We start from the raw sequence: 21,308 nt of genomic DNA, 5'->3' as shown, positions 1-21,308 counted from the left end.
AGGCTTATTCGTCGAGGGTAGTAATCCCTGTGTAGCAACTGTCACATTCAGTGGGCTACCCTCATGTTCTCTTTTCTTCATTTCTGTCTTCTGGCCTTTAGGGATCCACAGTATTTATCCCATGCTACTTTGAATTCTGTTTTTCTCTTCACTGCCTTCTCCAGAAGGGCATTCTAGGCATCCACCACCCTCTCACGAAGAAATATTCCCCGATATTGGTTCCGATTCATCCCCCCGAAGTTTCATTTTGTGACTTCTTGTTCTACTGTTTCTTTTCCAATGGAAAAGGTTCAAAGTGAATGCATCATTAAAACCTTTCAAGTAACTGAAGGTCTGTATCATATCTTCCCTGTACCTCCTCTCTTCCAGGGTATACATATTTAGGTCTTTCATCCTCTCCTCATAAGTCATTTGATAGAGATCCCCTACAATTTTGGTTGCCCTTCTCTGGACTACCTCCATCCTGTCTCTATCCTTTTAGAGATGTCTCCAGAACTGAACACAGTATTCCAGATGAAGCCTCAACAAGGACCTGTACAAGGGGATTATCACTTCCTTCTTTCTACTGGTTATTCCTCTCTCTATGCAGCCTAGTATTCTTCTGGCTTTAGCTATTGCCTTGTCACATTGCTTTGCCATTGTCAGATCTATAGACACTATCACCCCAAAGTCCTCCTCTTAGTCCATGCACAACAGTCCTTCATCCCCCATCACACACAGCTCTTTTGGATTACCATACCCAGATGCATGACTCTGCACTTTTTGGTATTGAATCCCAGCTGCCAAATCTTCAATCATGCTTCAAGCTTTCTTAAATCTCTTTTCATTCTCTCTACTCCTTCCAGTGTGTCTACTCTGTTGCAGATCTTAGTATTAGCCACAAATCGACATACTTTACCTTCTATCTCTTTTGCAATATCGCTCACTAAGATATTGAACAGAATCGGTCCAAACTCCAATCCCTGTGGCACTCTACTTAACATCGTTCTCTCTTCAGATTAGGTTCAATTTATCATTACATGCTGTCTTCTATCCATTAACCAGTTTGTACTCCAAACCACTACCTTGGCGCTCACTCCCAAGATTCTCATTTTATTCACAAGCCTCTTATATGGTGTTGTATAAAAAGCTTTGCTGAAATCCAATTATATCATATTGAAGCTTTTGATACGGTACCACATAAGAGCACCAGTGAGTGGGTAAGTTATCCAGATAAAATTATCTGGATATTCAACAGGTCTAGATAAGTACACAGAAAGCTCTACCCAGATAACTTTAGGACAGCTATTTTATGATCACACTTACACATGTAACTTTAGCTGGATGTCGTTCAATATCTGCGCACACCAGTTAAAGTTTATCCCTTCCCCCAGAATGCCTCTTGTGCCCCTTTTTTTTAATCCAGATAAATTTTGTGTGCACAATGAATTGTGTGCACAAACAAGTCAATTTTAAAAGTGCTGCTCATGCAAAAAATACCCACATATGCACATAAGGGGGTGGAAAAGGGGGTATTTTAAAAATGCAGCGTGCATATGTAAAATATGCACATAACTTTATGCCACTCCTGATGAGAAGCAAGTCTGTAGATCTCGAGTTTTATGGCTTACAGAACAGGATGAGGGGTCTGGGTCAACTAGGGCAAATACAGTACGAAGAAACAGAGGGGTCTGAAAGACCTCGATATTAACTGGACAAATCGATGGACTTATTGGAAAACTGGGAATGTGTTTCGCTTGAGCATGTTTTAAAATCCGCTTGCATTTGCGCATAAAGGCTGACAAAGTCCTGTGGAAGACATGCACACTAGCTGTGCTCAAGTAACCTCTTTAACATTAGGAGAATGCTTACCCATGGTTGGTGTATTTTAATACATAAGCACTCAAGTGTGTGCACAATTTAAAAAAAGCTAACATATCTTCACTCGCGCACCAGTATGTGCATGCATGGGCACATAAGCACTCATTTTAAATTTACCATCATAATATATCTGCTCATCAGGGAGAAATATTCAAATCTTGGCTTTTGGCTGGTTATCTCCAAAAGTTCACCGGATAAACACTTTCAACAGCAACCTACTTATTCTTAAATTACTGGTATACAATCATAAATCTAAAATGGCAGCAGCATTCTTGTGTGTGATGTTCAGGCTTGGGAATCCTCTAGTGATAACAGGGAGAATTGCAACTGAAAAAGTAAGTACTGCCTCTACCAGCTTCTGCCCAAAGATGTTTTATCAAATGAATAATGCCAAGACTGAGCTGTATTTTGCCAAGCTGGGGATTGGGAAGGAAGAAAAAGGCCCTAACGGCAGGCCAAGTGTAAAGAGAAGTCCTCTTTTGGCTGGTAGCACTCATACACGCTGACACTTGAATCGTACAAGCCAAGATGCTTCCACGTGTACCTATAAGTGTGATTCTGTCTCCCCTTCAACTCAACCTCCTGAGTCACTAAGAAATAAGGATCCTATCACTTCATTTTTTCGAATGGGGTAATTTCGATATCGGAAGAAAATTATACTTTTGAAATCTGCAGAGGTAGTTGGCATGGTTAGGATGATAATTGTCCTGTGAGGATGCCATCATTGAAAATGATATCTCCACAACTGAAAATTAATTTGTTATAACACACATAAATATCACACACATTTCTGAACCTAGCCGGAGAAACAATCTCCCCCTTCTACTACCTGTGCAGAAGAGCAGTCAGACTGCCACACCCTTGACAATACAGAATAATAGGTGAGAAATATGTCAGGCAATAGGATGCTCTTTTGTGCTCTATAATCAAGGATTTCAAGTTAGTAAGGTGAATAATCCTATGCTTGAGTTAGTGTATGTGGGGGACTGTCTGATACCCAAACATGGCCCTGCACTGAGAAGTCTGATACAGCAGGTATTAGATGAAGAGTGGCTTACTCCTTCAACCCCCAAAGAAACTAACTGTGAATATACACTCAGAGCTGAGAGTAGTTGAGGTTAAGATTGCAGCTGTGGTGAAGATAATACAGAAGACTTCAGACTGAATGGGCCCATCAGTTGCTTGCGACATCCTCCCTCCCCCCCCCCGGCCCCAGTGGATGGCTACACTCAATGGGGCTGATGTAATAAGGTGCACTGAAGCTGCTGCGAGTTTTCCCGTGCAAAGCCGTATATAGGGATGTAATAAGGGTTTTGTGCATGGAGAAAAATGCATGTATGAACGCGCTCACAGACCCGTGGTTTTTCTTGCACGAATGTTAGCATGCAAAGGAGGTGATTAGCTAATCATAGGCAATGCAGGGAGCCACGCTAATGCTAGGGCGGGTTTTATAATGTGGGTTTTTACTGCCATGGTCAGGGTACGAGTTAAGTGTCAGCGCCGATTTGGGGGGGGGGGGGGGGGAGGGGCCTATTTTGGTGTCCAAGCATCCTGAAAACCATCTTGCTGAGCACCTATCTCAGCATCCGAGTGGCCAGCTTAGCTAAGTGTCTTTCTGGGTGCCCGGTGACATACATTCATGACCAAATAAAACGCCTAGTTACTATTGCCACTCAGGCTCTCAGCTAGGTGCTTGCTTGGCCTAGTGGCATACATTCACAACCAAGTAAGCGCCTAGTTCAGCGCCCCAAGCGGCAATAGTAGCTAGGCGCCGAGGTAGGCGCTTCCCTGGGCAGACAGATATACGGCCAGAATTGCGGCAAGATTGTTCTGAATTATCACCCATGAAAATATTTGCCCTGTTTTCTGCAGCACAGTTAATCGAAATATTAAAAATACTTTCCAGGGACATACTTTCACTTAATAGGGAGACCCGTTCGCTCGCTCACTCGCTTTTATGCGTGGATTTTTTGGCGCGGGTTTTGAGTGCAGATGCTGCCACTTATTACATATACCCTGTACATCGCTTTGGTACACGCATTTTTCCATACGTGCGCAGATTTCTTCACGCAAATCATTTGCATAATTTATTTTTTTTACATCCCGTGGAAGCAGCAGCTTTAGCTGCGCACGGTGATCAAAACCTGTGCATATAACGAGTGCCAGTGATTCTATAGTTTGAAAATATCTAGATAAAGTAAGAATCCTGGATGCCATCAGAGCAATGGATGAGGTGAAATCACAACAACACCGGATTTCTTTCTACCCAGACTTCTTGTTTGCTGTGAAAAAAAAAGAGGGATGGACTGACTCACCATGATCAAAAAGTCCCTTAGGCAATGCAGCTTGCAGTGTGCCCTGATTTATCAGGCCTGACTAAGTGATTATACTTTATAAGCCAAGGATCTCTGATTCCCCAGCAGAAGTGCAGCATTTTCTTGATCGAGCAGGAGAAGCACTCCGTCATAAATGTAAAGCCAGCAGCAGTGACAGCAGGCGCTCCCTGGAACATTGGGAGCAGGTTACTCCTGGCAAGCAAGGTTCCAGTGGCAGTGAAAGCGACTAGGGCTGAAACTGTGTACTTTTTTGCATTCCCTTTTTATCTTACATCTGGCCTACTATCATTACCATGCGTTGGGGACCTCCGAGTGCACTAAGCGACCTGATCTTTTTGACTGTGACCACCTCAGGATCGTGCCTTTTTTTTTTCTTTAATAATAGGTTCTGACATTTCAAGTCTGGATGGAGTATGGGTAGGGTGGGGCCAGGGGAGAAGAGGGGTACACTTTGAGAGAATTTGGACATGCTTTGCCTCCTTTCATTAACATATTGAGTCCAGCTCAAGATGAAGCTGCCACATACACAGAGTGGAACAAGATAATGAGTTATGGTCTCTTATCTGACGTACTGAGAAATGTATCAGCTTACATTTTATCTCGCGAGACAACCAGCCCTGTGGACACTCTTTTTGTTCTCATACAGCATTGCTAGGCATCAAGTCAGCCTTGAATCGCATTGACCGAGCCAGACATGTGTTTGTATTTAAATGCAGGCTAATGAATTATGAGACCATAATGCAGCTTTACTGTTTAATGTTGTTTGCTATTTTCACATTGGGGTTTTTTTGACAATATTATTGCTGCCATTTCATAACTGCGGAGTGCAATGATGGTTACAGTTCTATGCCCATGGACTTCCTGCAGCGGGTGGGGGGGTGTTTCAGATAATACGTGGGAGATATTTTCTAGTTTCCATCTTTCGGGATATAGTCTGCAGGATGGGAATTTACTGTTTGGCTACAGCAGAGGTGTCTCCTGCAGGGGCAGTATGCTTGTGGGGAAATGGCTGAGAGTTATGTTTGGAGGGGGTAAATGATTGTGGAGGGAAATGGTGGTGGTGATGGGGGGGGGGGGGGGTGTTCTGTACAGTCCTCCTTGAGCCCCTGAAGTTGTTGGGGTTATGTAGTTAGGGAAGAGTTAGGATTGGAAAGAAGTTATTTTATTTATTTATTTATTTTAAAAAACTTATCTTCCACAAACTTCCAAGCAATTTAGTGTTCAGAGCAGTTATATGTTGAACTTATGGTTAAAAATTTGAAATGCAGATGTAATCTTCTCTGTATGGGCAATTTTAGCCCAGATGGCACTCAGGTTCTCTCTGGTATATGCCATACCCTTTGTAGTAGTAACATGACAACAGGCTGATGACTGGGTAACAGGTGAAATTCATAATCACTTAATATGTGTGGTATTGCCTCCCTCATTAAGAGGAAAAGGATTTTTTTTTTTTACTTTAAGCAACAAATGGTACAAGTGGCACTGTGGCAGGAGACCCATCTCAATGACAAGGAGCATGAGAAGCTTAGTCGGGACTGGGTGGGAAAGGTGTACTATGTCTCACATAATTCCAAAAGCTGGGGGGTATGTATCTCAGAGTCAACAGAACCAAGCAATACCTTAATGGTAGATTTTTTTCGTATAAGGGATTTTATATGCACAGAAATTGATTATTGTGCATATCTATAGTCCCAATAAACATCAGAATGAATTTTATAAGAAAATTCAGAGGGAGCTCCTTGAATTTTCCTCCAAGCCTGTAATAGCAGCTGGCGGTTGAAATGGGTGTCTTTTAATCCACCATAGACCCACACAGGTTTGGAAGGCCCCAGAGCAGAACAAGAGCCTGCAGTGCTGGTCCGGAGGCTGAGCCTGGTAGATGCTTGGCGTGTTCAATCACCTGGCTGTAGGGATTATATTCACTTCTCATAGGTCCATGGTTCATACAGCTGACTAGACTTTTTTCTGTGCTCTGACTGTTTCTTAGGAAGATTGGATTTGGTTGAAATATTACTGTATTCAATCTCCGACCATAGCCTGGTGGTGATGTCATTGAATATTTCACAGGTCCTGTCCACGAAGCATATCTAAAGGCTGAATTTTCAGTGTTGGGAAGAAAATATTTTGCTACTATGATTCATGAGGCCATTAAGGAATTCTCAGAGATATATTCCTCTGCTGATCAGAGCCCTTTGGTAGTGTGGGAAGCGCTTAAAGCTATACTGAATGGTAAGATTATAAGTTATACCATACATCTTAAAAAGACCAGACAGAAAATGGAGAAGTCCTTAGAAACATTTCGACCCTAGAAATAAAACATAAAATGACTTGTTCAAGGACTATATGGAAACAATTGATAAAATGCCATAGAAAGCTGGATAGTCTTAAAATTAACCAAGTACAGAAATCTTTTAGATTCTCTCATCAAAAGTTTTATGAACACAGAAATACAGCAGATAAATTGCTTGCAAGTGCCCCACAAGAAAACCATGGGCAACATCAGGTGTCTCACAAGTTACTAGACATAAATTGCACTTTTAGGTCCTTCTTTGCTGATTTATATTCAGACAAGGAAAAATGTTAGACTGCTAATACTACCACTCTCCCTGGACTCAGGCCCTAATGGCTTTCATCTACATTTTTTCAAGATGTTTCTATCAGGACTGGCAACATGGATGCATGGTTATTCTGAGCATCACCAAGAGCAACTGTTGCTGCCACACAGACTGATGAATGCTAATATTGTTCTGATTCACAAGAAGAGCAAGGATGAATTGGACCCTGGCTCTTATCAACTGATCTCACTTCTGAATGCAGATGTTAAGATACTAGCTAAGATCCTTCAATTCAAACTGGAAAATTATATTCCTTAATTTGTTAAGGATGAACAAATGGGGTTTATAAAAGGGAATCTTTCCATAGTTAATATAAGAAGGGTTTTCAACATCATATCTCTGGATAAGAGATTTAAGATTCCGGGGCTCATCTAAGAGGGCAGAGTTGAATAAACAGTCAAGGTATCTATCTACTGAACAGGTACTGGAGGGTTCCCAGAAAAGGAAGGACCCTACCCCTGTGGGCTGACATTTTGGAAGATGGCTGAACATTTGGTGAAAAGAAACTGAGTTTAACGTTTTGAGTGCTGTTTTCTGTATTTTTGTTAACCTGCTCAACAACATCACGTAAAGAGTTTATTTTTTAACAATAATCTGAGCATATTTTGGTGATTTGAAGAGACACTGGGTTGTAAGAACAGAAGAGTTCCAATGTAAGTAAAACGTTAAAGGCCTTGAAAAGCAAGTTGTTTTTCCCCTGTGCAGGAGCCTTGAGAGATCATGGGGCCTTGCATGGTCCATGACGCTCCCCATATGTCCCCATGCCCAAGAGCTGACAAGGATGGGGGCTTCATTTGCAAGCACCTGCCCCCCACTATATGCAAATCTATCTCATGCATATTCATAAAGGATGTCCTGAAAACCTAACCTGTTTGTGGTCCTCAAGAGCTGATAATGAATACCATTGGTCTATATCATGCTTATCTGTGTACATTCTAGTTTTGATCATCAAACATTGTGTATAACCTTCCTATAACTTACATTAAAATAATAAAAAAGAAATTAACAGCAGGTAAAGACCATCAGGGCCATTCAGACTTCTATTTCTTCTCTCTAGTGCAGCACAGCAGACTTTAATTGATCTCCAGTTCTATCATCATTTTCCCACCTTTGTGCTTACCTCATACCTTCTTAATTACTATGCTATATTTGTCCTCTCTGCCTCTCAGGACAGTCCTGAACAAAACAGCATCCCAGGCAAGAGCAGCTTTCAGGCCTGGATTTAGGCATAGGCAACATAGGCAACGGAACCCAGCACCAAATTTTGATAGGCTCTGGAGCACTGCTGCTGCCACTATGTCAAGATCCAGGCCTGCCTCCCAGCCAATTAACTAAAGTGGTGCTTACCCACTTTTGCTTGGTGGCAGCAGTAGCAACCTAAAAGCAATTCAGCACAGGGTCTGTAGTTCACAGTTGCACGCTCAAGCCCCTGCTCTCACATGGGTTTCCATAGTAACAGGAAGCCCCTGTGGAAAAAGGGGGCAGGACCTTGAGTGTGTAACCGTGGACTCTAGGTCCCTCGCTGAGTTGCTTTTAAACTGCTGCTGCTGCCGCCTCGCAAAATCGAGACAGCTTCAGTTTAGGTAAGCGGTTGGGCCTTGGAGTTGCCATCCTCTACTGGTATCACACTCAAGGCCTATGGGCGCCAGCAATGTAAATCTGGCCCTGGCTTCTTTCAACCCTCCCCCTTTCTTTCAGTCTGGCATGCTCTCGGAATGGTTCAAAAGCGTATGATGGGATTCCCCTGGCTTGGTGACCAGGCAGTTGCTTTTCTTGGCCAGCTCTTGTGACAACCCTGATCCCTCGTTTCTATGGAATTGCTGTTCTTTTCATCCAATATCCTTTCTTTGAAGTTACATTTCCTTGTGTTTCTGCAGAATGAACCCCCTTCTGACTTTATGACATTACCCCTGTTCTACAACTTTGTTCCACCAAAAAAGACTATTTGCCTAATTGTGTCTTCTACTGTTTACCACAACTCTGCGCCATCTCTGAAATACAACAGGAATATCAGTCAATCATGCAGAACAGAGTTAAAACTGCTCTTCACCATCAAACTCTTTTCCTAGCAATTTCTAGCACTGTCTGAGGTGATCTCAAGTGCTTACTGTAATATCCATAAACTGAAAGACAGACATGAAAAGTGCAAAGTTATCGCTTTGCAAGAAGAAAATGCCATAGCATTTGCGAGCTGCTTATTTCCCTGGAGAAGGACAATTTTTAAAGCAATTTACTTGAGTAAGTAGCAATTTCTGAGTGTAAAGTGATCGAAAATAAAAGTGCACATGGGCTTCCATAGCTCGCAAACCTTTAGCACCGTTTAGGGGAGGAGTTTGCGGGGACATCATTTCGGCAGGATTAGGAATAACATAGGTAGATTGAATTTTCAAGTCTATTCACATTATTTTCCTTATAAAATCTGCCTGCAGAGGCCAGCCCGACGGCCCATGTGGGAAGTTTCCTGGTTCGAACTCTGGGACTGAGATTCCATTCCCGGGATCGGCTAGGTCTGGGATGTTAAAAGTGGTAACTTCTGACTAATTAAATCAATTAATACCAGTTTCAAATAGTTTAAAATAGATTTAATAATGAAGGAAGACATTGATTCCTTCATGGAGAAGCGACACAAAACAAGTGGAATATAATTCTAAGCTTGCTCAAAGATCTGACGTGAGTGCTCAACCTTATAAAGGGATTCCATCAGCCCATCCCAGAATGTCTGCAAAAGCCAACCCATTTACCTTACAGCCAATCAGTATATTTTAGCATGTGTCGTGCTCTTACTGTAGGGGCCTCTTGTTACCAGAAGTAGAGAATAAGAACAAATTAGTTTCGTTTTCCTAGGAATTATGTCATCTGTGCTGGCTGATTCTCTGGTAAGTTTAGTTATCATAGTGCTTCATAGTGCTATCAATCCACTCAGCGCTGGGTATTCTTACATCTTATTTTTTTTTTTTTTTGTTCTTTGTTTCAGAGTAGTGGGACAGGGAGCGGGAGAACTTCCCCTCTGGCCCCCCTTCTTTGTATCAGGCAGAGAGCAGGTACCATTAGTGTGCTTAGCCCCCCTTTCCCCCCTCCTTTCTGCTCATGTCAGTGCCTGCTGGTACCTGGCTTTCTTTGTTTGCAAGCCCTGTGGGCATGGCGCACCCCCCCCCCCCTCTTCCTGCAGTGTTAAGCTGTGAATTGAGAGCCCCAGGTACTGGCCTTGCCTCCTGGGATTGGTAGTCATTTTCTTGTGTCTCCTCCCACCCCCTTGCCCCCTTCCCCGGTGCTTGGTGGGCAGTGAAGTTTTGCTTAAAGATTCCTTGCTCCTTATATTAGTGCCTCTCGGTGCCTGTCTGTCTTGGCTCACGCTGAGTCCTCTGGAGGCTGACGTCATGACACCTCCTCCCTCAGCCATTCCCTTTGTTCCTGTGTTCACTGCTCATTATTATCTGCATGCATTGCTCTGGCCCGTGCTCTGTCTTTACATGGAAACAAAAATAAAACAAAAAACCCTGACCCTTGTGCGCTCTCTCTCTCTCTCTCTCTCTTTTTCTGTTTAAAGTTGCTTGTTTTTTCTTTCATAAACGCACATTCACGGACATTTGTCCTCTGTCCTGTGCCATCCTTTCCATTGCTCCCAGCTCTGCCTGCACAGCTGACTTTTAAGGCATCATCTGCTAGGACATATTTTCAGGATACTACACGCAGGTCATTTCTTGGTCTTAGGTATTATATAGTTCTTACATTTTATTTGCAACAGCTATATTTTCTAAGTTCCGCCCACACAGGGCTTTGGCCAGTGCTGAGGCCATCCCTAGTCTCCCTCTCTGGTGGGACAATTTACAGGGTGCTGCAGATTTGCAGCGTTTCCTTTCATCATCCTTGTACTACACATACCGGACATTTACTGTTTTTAGGTTTAATTCAATTCTTACCTTTCATTTGACTACGGAAACACAAAAAAAAAATAAAAAGACTCCATTTTACTGAATTGATCAGTTTAGTTTACAAACTTTAGTTTAAAAACAGATTGGTAAGGAATTAAAAGCTTTTGAGACTTATCATGGTAGTTCTTGGGACATTGGGAAGCAGTTACTCGTCCTGGCACACTTCCAGTACACCAGCCTTTTCTCGCACACTTCCAATTGCCCTGGTGTGTAAGTCACATTCCCCGGTTAATAATGTTTTGTCATTTCCCAGAGAGGAGTGCCTTCCCCAGCTGCAAAGGAGTTGTCTTCCCCTGCTGTGACAGAGTGGCAGGACTGTCTTCCCGAAGACAACCATTACACGGAAAGAAAAAAAAAAAAAAAAGAGTAGCAACTGAATATTCATGAGCACAGTGCCTCCTAGTGGCGCAGCCATATTAAAGAACCAACAGTAGCTTTATGACTGCAGTTTGCTGAATTCATATCAGGATATTTAGTTTCAATTGAGCTGTAATTCCTCTAACCTTTATCTGTTCTCAGATTTTATATTTCCCCAGGTCAATAGCGGATGAACCTTTGAAGATTGCTGAAGATGCATTTTCTCCTTTTTCCAGTTTTTTGCTTTTTGCTTTTTTCTTTTGTTTTTATTCTAGATCGATCTAGACATTATCTCAGTACTTTTTCACATTTTTTTTTGGCCTACCTTTATTTTTGATCAAGGGTTTGAGCTCATCAGAAGTAAACCATGTGTTTCTTGTTGTTTGTTTTCTGTGTCATGTGACCTTGCACCTGATGAATGAGTGACGTTGTGTGCCAAAGTTTAATGTTCTCTGTGATGGGATGTCTGTGGTGGACTCTTCTCCCTAATCAATCTGAATTTGTTTTGCCCTTATGGTAGATTCTGATCAAGTAACCTACCTACGGTTGAACTGCACGGCTGTGCCTCCTGTCCTTGACGTGCACTAAGCTGAATGACCTGTTTTCCCTACCTGCATCATTGAATTCAAAGATTATCCTGACTTGGACTGTTTTCAAAGAATGCCATCATACATCATATTCATTGTTTTTGTCTTCCTCAGATGCTGTTTGGACCTATTTGCAAATTGCCATTATCTGACAGAATTACTGCTGTTTTTTTTCCAAGTTTTGTAGTATTTTCCAGTCTAACCCCAACCTCTTATATCCTTATATGTTTATGTAATATGCCCCAGTATGGTCAAATATTTTCTTGAATCCCTTATCCTTGGACAAAATTCTGTCCACTATTGGGCCAACAGATGCTTTGTCACATGACTGCACTTGCCTTATGTTTCAACAGCCCTTTTTCTTTGCCTTCTTTTCGTTGTTACTATCAGTTTGCTTTTGTATTTCCAGTTTGGTATTGACTTTTTGCAGTAATATGTTTATTCTTTTTTGTGTATTATCCTTTTGGAATGGCATACTCCCTGTATGCACCACTGACCCGAATTGTAATGCTTGCATTTCAGTCACTATAGATGGTACGACACTTCCACTCTGCTATACAAATCCCATTATGATTGTCAAGGGACAGTTACATATTTTTCCCATAATTCCACACAATACAGTGTATGTACCGACAACTATTACCTGTTTTGACCCTACTGAAGCCCCCGCCCAACAATGGATACAAGTCCACAAATGAGACACTCCTCAAGGTCTAGTTATGACATCTGCCCTTTGACTCTCCACCGAAAGGTCGGTTTCCCTCATTTTTAAGTATGTCCCCTGCCCGCATCCTGGGATGTGACCTATAGATGTGGTAATGATTTGGCTTGGCCATACACACCCTTATTCTTTAACTATCTGGTTTTTCTCTGGATCTCCCTTTTCTTATGTATATATATATATTTCTGCTACACCAGTGTATGTTAAATACATGCTGTCCTATTTGCTGTAAGCTATTTCTAGCATTCTTCCACTCGTCTTACTGTTGGTACCTCTGCATCTCTTTGACTTATTCTTTCTTCTTCAGCCTGTACCTATAGTAATTACTTTGCTGGCCTTTTATATTCCAATATCCTATTCCTGTTGCGATCCCGGGCCGTCCCCGGGACCGCCACTTACCCAGACGAGGTCCACCGCCTGCCCCGACCTGGTTCCGGGCTTCCCCGAGCCGCGTTCAGGCTGCGCAGGCCCCGGGCTCGGCGCTCCCACGCCGAGCTAGCTGTCGGCGTCCTCCCGCGGCTGGCCCCGCCCCCTAGCCACGCGCGCGCGGCAGGCCCCTGTTCTTAAAGGGGCCAGCGCGGGAAATGCAGGGAACCAGCTGGTGACGTCCGACGCTGCAGGGCTATTTAAGCCCTGCAGTCACAACGTTCCTGGCCTTGCAACGAGGTTCCCAGGTTTTCCTGTTCCCAGTTGCTGTGTTCCTGTTACGTTTTGGTGTCCCATCGGTTCCTGACTCCGGATTGGCAAGCAACGATTCTCTGGTTTCTGACTCTGGTTTGGCAAGCAACGATTCTCTGGTTTCTGACTCTGGTTTGGCAAGCGACGATTCTCTGGTTCCTGACTCTGGATTGGCAAGCGGCGATTCTCTGTGCACGACCCTGGACTGGTGAGCAACGACCCTCTGGCACTCGACCTAGGATCCCTTCGAGACTCGGCCCCCGCGGGCCCTCCTAAGTCCCAGCGGCCGGGTTCCTACGGGCTCCTCCTGGGGGGACTCCGGCTTCCAGGGTGAATCACCTAAGTCCCAGCGGCCGGACTCCTACAAGCTCCTCTCGGGGGAGGACCGGCTTCCAGGGCGAAGACCCTCTCACCACCGTGCCAGCCTCACCATCTCCTCCCGCCTCGCCAAAGCCCTTGGTCGCATAGGACTTCCGTGGTTCCTCCTCCGGCCATCCACGAGTCTGTACTTGCCGCCTCCCGGTCGGGACTACCGCTGTGACCTCTCACAGCGTTCCATCCTTCGGTTCCGATCGGCCCAAGGGTCCACGAAGCTAACAATTCCCTTTATACTCTGATTTCTCTGTAACCTTTTTGAACATTTCTTCCTGTAACACTTCCTCTCAGATTTTACCTGGAGTTTGTTTACACCCTCTCAAAAATATTTCCTGGTAGTTTTATGGCCTTTGTGCTTATTCTGAGATTGATCTCCTTGTAGAAATTTCCATTCTAACTGAGGCTTACTCTTACAAGGATGTGCAACTGTACCTACTCCTACCTATGACCAGAACGTGCCTTATGTTTTTGTTTGTTGTTTTTTCCTTCTCCTCCTTGTCTATTCCAATGGATTACCTCTTAATACTATCTCTGTACCTTTTAAGAATGATGTCCAACTGCTCTGCTAGGTTATCCCTCCTGATTGCTATATTTGTGACACCCATGTGCAAAAGCACCGATCCTAACTCAAATAAAGCGCAGTGGATATTGGCCCACTCCATTGTTGCAACAAAGTGCATCCATAGCCCTTACACAGTATTACACACTATGGCTATAGGCAATTCCTCTTGTTTGTCTCAATCTTTTCTCAACTATACCATGTAAGCTCAAATGGTAAATTCTTATTGGCTCAATATTTTAACCTATCAGAATGGCTCTTGGGGTTACAGAACTCCAATTTATATGTTAAATCGTATTATAAGATTGCAAGCTGTTGTTGAAATAATTACTAATGAAACTGCTAAAGCACTGAGAATATTAGTCGCTCAGCAAAAGGGTTTCTGGAATACCATTTACCAGAATCGTCTAACATTAGATAACATACTAGCTGCAGAAGGAGGATTATGTGGTAAATTTAACCTCAGTAACTGTTGTCTTCAAATGGACGACGAGGGTAAAGTGAAGAAATCACCCGCAACATGATATCAATTGCACATGTACCAGTGCAAACTTGGAAAGGACTTGATGTCAGTGATCCATTTGGATCCCTTGGCTCATGGTTTTCTAGTTTAGGTTCAGGATTCAAAATTCTAATTGGCTCCATGTGTACGATTGACTTACTTGGGCTTGTAGTCTGCCACTGTTTACCATGCCTCTGTATCTGCCTACGAAGATGCCGCGATCAAGTCTCTGAAATGCTGATAACACAGACCAGCACTCAGATCATGCTCAATCAAGCTGAAACCTTGAACCTGATGCTTCTGGATTCCAACGATGACACTGAACCATTCCCCACCACCTGTGACGACTATCTGTGAAAAACGAGCATATTGGCCCATGACGTGTAATGTCTCTAGCCAGTAAGGATTAGCCTTAACTAGGCTGGACAACCTAAGACAGGCGATATGCGACGCAGATAGGTGTGAAGGGCTCCTAGCCGTCACCCTTCAAAGGGGCGGATGTAAGAATACCCAGCGCTGAGTGGATTGATAGCACTATGAAGCACTATGATAACTAAACTTACCAGAGAATCAGCCAGCACAGATGACATAATTCCTAGGAAAACGAAACTAATTTGTTCTTATTCTCTACTTCTGGTAACAAGAGGCCCCTACAGTAAGAGCACGACACATGCTAAAATATACTGATTGGCTGTAAGGTAAATGGGTTGGCTTTTGCAGACATTCTGGGATGGGCTGATGGAATCCCTTTATAAGGTTGAGCACTCACGTCAGATCTTTGAGCAAGCTTAGAATTATATTCCACTTGTTTTGTGTCGCTTCTCCATGAAGGAATCAATGTCTTCCTTCATTATTAAATCTATTTTAAACTATTTGAAACTGGTATTAATTGATTTAATTAGTCAGAAGTTACCACTTTTAACAGGATGCTGCAGAGGCAGAGTTCACAGTCCCCAGGGATATGGGGAGGGGGAAAGTATGATCATTGATGAAGGCTGACACCTACTGGCTAGATTCAGGGCCTCTGATTACAGGGTTTTAGAAGGAGCCATGGTTGGTGCATGGCCCTCAGCCCAGGATCATCATTGCAATGAGTAAATGAGTGGACTAAAACCAATGGGGGTGGGGGGGGAGGATATAAAATCAGGAAAAATATTTCCTAGATAGGTGTGAGGGCCCATGATACCTGATCCCAGCCCTGGTTCCAACTGAGTAGGAAGTACAGAGGAGCAGGATGAACCTGATAGATTAAAAAAAAAAATCTACCCCCTCAAAAAACAGGTGCAAAAGTCCATACCCATGGCACATTTGAAAGAGAGAGTTGTTGCTTCCTTTTTCTTTGAAACTTGGTGCAAAGTCCTTAGGTAAAAAGAGCTGGTAGACTTTTTTCCAAAGTGGACAGTCTGAGAGCACCTCCCAGGATACATAGGCCATTGTCACCCTGGCCTAAAACATGAAGTCTGGTGAAATTTTAGTGAGATTTTCTGTATGGAATTGTGTACCAGTTTGTCAGCAATGTGTCACATACACAGATAATTAGTACAAGATTATTTACTTTATGAACAGAGCCAGCCTGGCACCCCTTGGGAAGCACAACATGACCAAGCAGGAGATAGAGACTCAGAGCTCTGTGAAGAGATTTTTCTGCCCCAAAGCAGTGCTTAGTTCCTGTAAGGAGCAGGGATGCTCCAAATGCTGGTCCTATAGTGCCCACCCAAACTATAAGACAGAATGAAGCTCTGAGCTGCTTCAATTGCCTTTTCTATCAGCTCCCTCATTTTAAGGTCCGCAAATCATTAAGCAGTGCTGTGTCTGCACGTAAATTTCTCTAGTCCCTGGAACATTTCAACTCTAAAATTTATCAACCTGATATATGTTTCAGACATTCCAGAACACTGAAGACACAATGTAATTTCCTTACTGATAGTAGGGTGCATGCTTGTGTGCAAAGAAGCCTAACAGCGGTACAGAACAGTTGGCAATTTTAACAAGCAGCATCCTCTTGACAGGGCAAGAATCAAGTAAACCTTGTTTCATTCACCAGAGAAGAGGGCGGAGTGATTGTTCCCATAGCCCAATTTCACTTTCTCTCAATTCTGTCAAAGTGCACTTACCCAAGCATTTTAATGTAATGTACTGGCAAAGGGCAGGCTCCCCCAACCTCCGTCCTCAATGAGGTCAGCCTGTGTCCTCATAAAATCTCAGGAGTGAGAACAGTGTTTAAATGATCTGCACAGCTTCTTCTTTTTTTTTTTTTTTTTTTTTAATTCTTTGCTGTTCTGGGATCTTTGTCAAGGAAGAGATCTACTATAGTCCTAGACTGAGCAGTTCAGATCAGATGGCTCAAGAACCCTTGCCGATAAGGATGAGTGACTTGTCAAAAGCAAATAAATAAATCACTTGCCAAACAGCAATATCATATAGGGTTATGCTCTGTGCATAGAAATTTGCCCAAAGAATTGACAGTAACAAAAAAATAAAATAAAAAAAAATAATAATAATGTAAAAGACCATCATCTGGTGGCAACATTCTCCACATTCTCCACAGGCAACATTCTCCACAGGCAACATTTCCTGGCCGGGTGCTCCATACAAACTAACTATTCTTCCCTCCAAAAGTCTTTCACAAATTGAAAATCAAGTCACACAAATAAAATAAATTATAATTTATTCAGGAGCCAGAATGTTGGTGCTGATTTATTTAAGAAGGTGGGCCTAGTCATGTATATTTTCAACTGATAAACTTTTGTATCAGCTTGTCATGGGCTTCCATCATTTGTGAAAATTTGTGGATGTTTTTTCCTAGAAACTTTCTGTGTCTGTCTCACAGGCCTATGCATTAAAATGTGCACTCAAAACGGGTGCCTGCATTGAGTGACCATTTTCCTAACATACATGCAGTCACATCCCCTGTGTGGTCGCTGCAGTATTTTAATAAGAGTGAAATAGGAGCAACATAAAAAAGGGCACACTAAGGGAGAATTGTGTGCAATGCCCCCTTAACTACTGACCTGGCAGGAGCCCCCCCTAGGACAGACTCTGTCGGTCCTCACATTCTTAGCGCCTGGTGCTTCCACCTGGGCAAGAAGGTGTTACTGGGTGGGATTTCCCTCCCTTCCCCAGGGAAACAAATGGAACTGTGAACAAGACAGGCAGTATGTACAAATATTTACAGGTTTATTAGACTTTACAAGCATATACATTTCTACATGACTATGTACATCGCTAAAAGGTTGTCAAACAGCACACTTATCTACTCATAGTTAATAGTCTCAGGCCACACAACTATATACATTTCTACAAGGTAGCAAGATCATTTAATATTTGGCAATTTGGGGTAGTTGGCCCCCACAGTATACCACTATATGAAACAGAAGGGGCCCCTTTCATTTTTACAAGCATTATTATTATCCTCCCTCTTTTTTTCCCAAGTCTCACCCATGTAAAAGATGCAACTGGGCTGGTAGGCAGTGTTGGCCTGGGGGGTTTGTTGTATCTAAACTGTCTCCTCCTGCTCCACTGAGAGGTCTGTTCTGCGGAAAAGTCCTTGCCAGTCTTGGGATCCAAGCCCTCCTGGGGGACCTGATTCTGCCTTCTGGACTGCTGCTGGGGTCCACGACCTCCTGGGGGACCCAACTCCACCTTCTGGTCTGCCGCTGGGGTCCTTGCCCTCCTGGAGGACCTAACTCCACCTTCTAAACTGCCGTGGTGGTCCACACCCTCCTGGGAGACCCAACTTCCCTCCTGGTCTGTCACTGGGGTCCACACCCTCCTGGGGGCCCCAACTCTACCTCCTGATCTGCTGCTAGTTATCCTTATTCCCTGGGGATCACTCATCTCCAGATCTGCTGCTGTCCTTCTGTTCTCCTCCCTTGGTAGGAGAGTTTTCCCTGGCTTAGGTTTTTCAGCTCTAGTAGGCTCATTTCTGTTTAGCATTCAGTGATTCGGGCCTTTGCAGTCTCATTTTTCAGTTATTTTAGATTTGCTAAGCCCATGACTAGTCATTCGCTATTAGCCAGCCTGAATAAGTCACATTCTCTCAGCCAAAAGACTAAGTTTTTCTTTCTCTGTTGTCTGACTCTGTATGGGTCATCTTCTCTAAGCAAAAGGCCAAGGCCCAGGCAGGACAACAGAAAGCAACTGTGTGCAGGTCCCTCCATTCTGCCTGGCTGCCCTTCTGTTGTCTGGGAACTTGCCACCCAAGTGTCTGAATACCATTTTTAGTCAGAGTGAGAATATGTTTGCTTCCTAGGACTGTTCTCCAGTACATTTCTCTCATAAAGCTCTTTCACAGTCATAGTTCTGTAATTTAGGAGTTTGGATCCTTTGATTTTTAGTGATATTTCATTCAAAATTACCAGCAGTAGTCCAGGGGACTGTGACATGCAAATTCCTTACATGAATCTCTGACTAATCTACTCAGTGGTCATTTAAGTACCTTCACAGTAAGGAGTCTAGCAATCTTTTCAATTTCTTGGGCTGGCGGCTTAAGTTACATAGTTGCATTGTCCTCCTTTTTTTCTCTGCTGAACGTCACTTAAATAATAGTAGCATGCTCAAACCTCCATCTTTTGTGAGGGGGGTTCATATGACTTTCTGTTGCTCAAAGGAGTTTTTTGCATCGGGTGCCCATTGCAATGGGCACTCAATATGAGTGTCCATTTTGATCATGTTTCTTTTTGGTTATTTTGCAGTCATAAGAAAAGTGTGCTTCTCTTTCAATGTATTTATATTTTTCTCCACCAGAATCAGTAAATTCATGATTCAGGATGATACTAAGGAGGAGGATCATATTTTTTTATGTTTCTCATGAGCCCTTGACTGCGAGTTAACTTTACTCCACCTCTGGAGTGGGAGTTAAATTCCCCATGTTAAAAAAATGTGTGTTGGGCCTGCAACCTTTGGGTAAGCTTTGCTGCATCGGGTGGTAATAAGTAATATCCTCATCTACATGGAATTTAAATATGATGGGCGCTATCTGGTATGCTTTTGTTAGGGTGTGCATTTCAGACACGCTAATCTCCTTCCTGCATCGGATGCTATTTTTACACATTCGAAACACATGCCCAACCACAAGTAAACACATATGTTAACCTCCTTATTGCATCGGCCTGTCAGAGTGGACTGAATACCCAAACTATAAGCCTATGGCCTAGTGTAGGCTACTCTAACCTAGCCTTTCCCTTACATAGAGGACACACAGGAGTCACTGCCCAGATTTATACTGTTCCTGCAGCCTCAGAAAAACAAAAATCCTCTAAGCTGGAACAGGAAGACAAATAGCCACTCTATACAAATTACGGCATAGACTTTTTTCTTTCAAATCAGATACATTTCAGTAAATTATTCACGGGACATCCTTGGCAGCACCCACAGCGTTTGGTTCGAGGAAATGAATAATGTACCCACAGAGGGAGATACTTTCTGAAAAACATCAGGGTGGGACAAGCACATCCCTTGAGCCTGCAGTGCAACACAGTATCAGAGAACCATATTGCATTAACTGGAGGGGACATGTGAAAATGTTCCCATAGTCAACCTGTTTCTGCTGGAACTTTTCATCTGCTGTTCAGAAAGAAACAATGAAAAAACAATCAGGAGAGATTCTCCCGGCCATTCCAGGTGTCTGAAACTGTAAATAATACTCAGGATTAGACCATTTTTGAATTCATTATATGATCCCCAAGTCTTATGAGATCCATTTACTGTACAATGGCATACTATAGTCTTTTGCTAATGCTGAGAGGTTCTCACGGTGAGCTAAAGGGCCACCTGATCTCTGAATCAGGCATTCAAATGACTAAATGCCCATCATAACAAATCTCTCGTCTTCCTTTCCTCCAGCTTCTGCCCATTCCTCTCTCCTCTCCTCCTTCCCTTCATTTTATGGTTGCCATCCACCATGCTGTGCTGCTTTGTCACCTCACTTTTTGCTTGTCTTTCCTTAAGGTAACTTCCCTTTGTGTTGTGCCTTGCTTACTGATTCAGCTCTTAATCTTCCTGTCATCTTTTCTTGTTCTTACACCCTCTAATGCAGAATCTTTTCTCTGGTTTCAGGGCCCATTCCCTTTCCTATGTTCTCTCATCCCCCTTTTTTTCTTTTCTGTCTTTACCTTTTTATTACTTAATTTATTTTCAATGCTGTTTGCAGGAATTAATCTGCACAGATATAAAGTATTACAGAGCAAATCAGAATGACATCTCAGTAGGTAAACACGACTGAAAGGGAGATCATTCCCTTAATGACCTCACAATCAGGTATTTAAAGGTACCTTTAGAAGAATATGAGAACGGAAAACATTTTACATCAAGATTTATTTATTTATTTATTTTTTACTTTTATATACCGATCTTCTTGCATTCGATACAAATCAAACCGGTTTACAGTGAAACAAAAAAATGCTTGCCCTTGAGCAATTACATAGAACATCTAAACAATTTTGATTTAACATCTCAAATAAAACAACTTAGAGTAACAAGGAAAATGCGTTAAATAATAGCGAGAGCAAAGATTAGAGTGAAGAAGCACTAAGGAAAAAAAATATGCGTTGGAAAGTCTAAAACAGTTTGGGTAGGTTGCCAGGGGGGGGAGAAACGGAATGAAAGAAGGAGAGCAACGAGCTTGAAAAGAAGGAGACGTGAAAAAGGCCGGACCAGCAGGGATCAATGGTCCTTGTCGAGGGAAGCAGGGTGAGAAAATGAAAAGGAGAGTGGGTCTGAGAGCAAAATTAACAACAGGATATACTTAAGAGGGGAAATTGGAAGGGACTGTGTAGGCTAAGAAGA

At 42.9% G+C, this 21,308-nt stretch overlaps 1 protein-coding gene across 1 annotated transcript in view; it reads left to right on the top strand.

Annotated features, from left to right (window-relative positions):
- Positions 1–13,338, top strand: part of SHISA6 (shisa family member 6) — a 130,913-nt gene extending 117,575 nt beyond the window's left edge. The window contains exon 4 of the mRNA XM_029600241.1: positions 11,621–13,338. Within this exon, the coding sequence (XP_029456101.1) occupies positions 11,621–11,688 (68 nt within the window). The 3' untranslated portion in view covers positions 11,689–13,338. The remainder of the gene's footprint in view (positions 1–11,620) is intronic.
- The last annotated feature ends 7,970 nt before the right edge of the window (positions 13,339–21,308 follow it).

This window comes from Rhinatrema bivittatum, chromosome 4 (assembly GCF_901001135.1).
Source record: "Rhinatrema bivittatum chromosome 4, aRhiBiv1.1, whole genome shotgun sequence".
In the NCBI taxonomy this organism is placed as follows: Eukaryota; Metazoa; Chordata; class Amphibia; order Gymnophiona; family Rhinatrematidae; genus Rhinatrema; species Rhinatrema bivittatum.
Note: the sequence above shows the minus strand (reverse complement) of the source record. Positions and strands in the feature narration are given on the sequence as shown.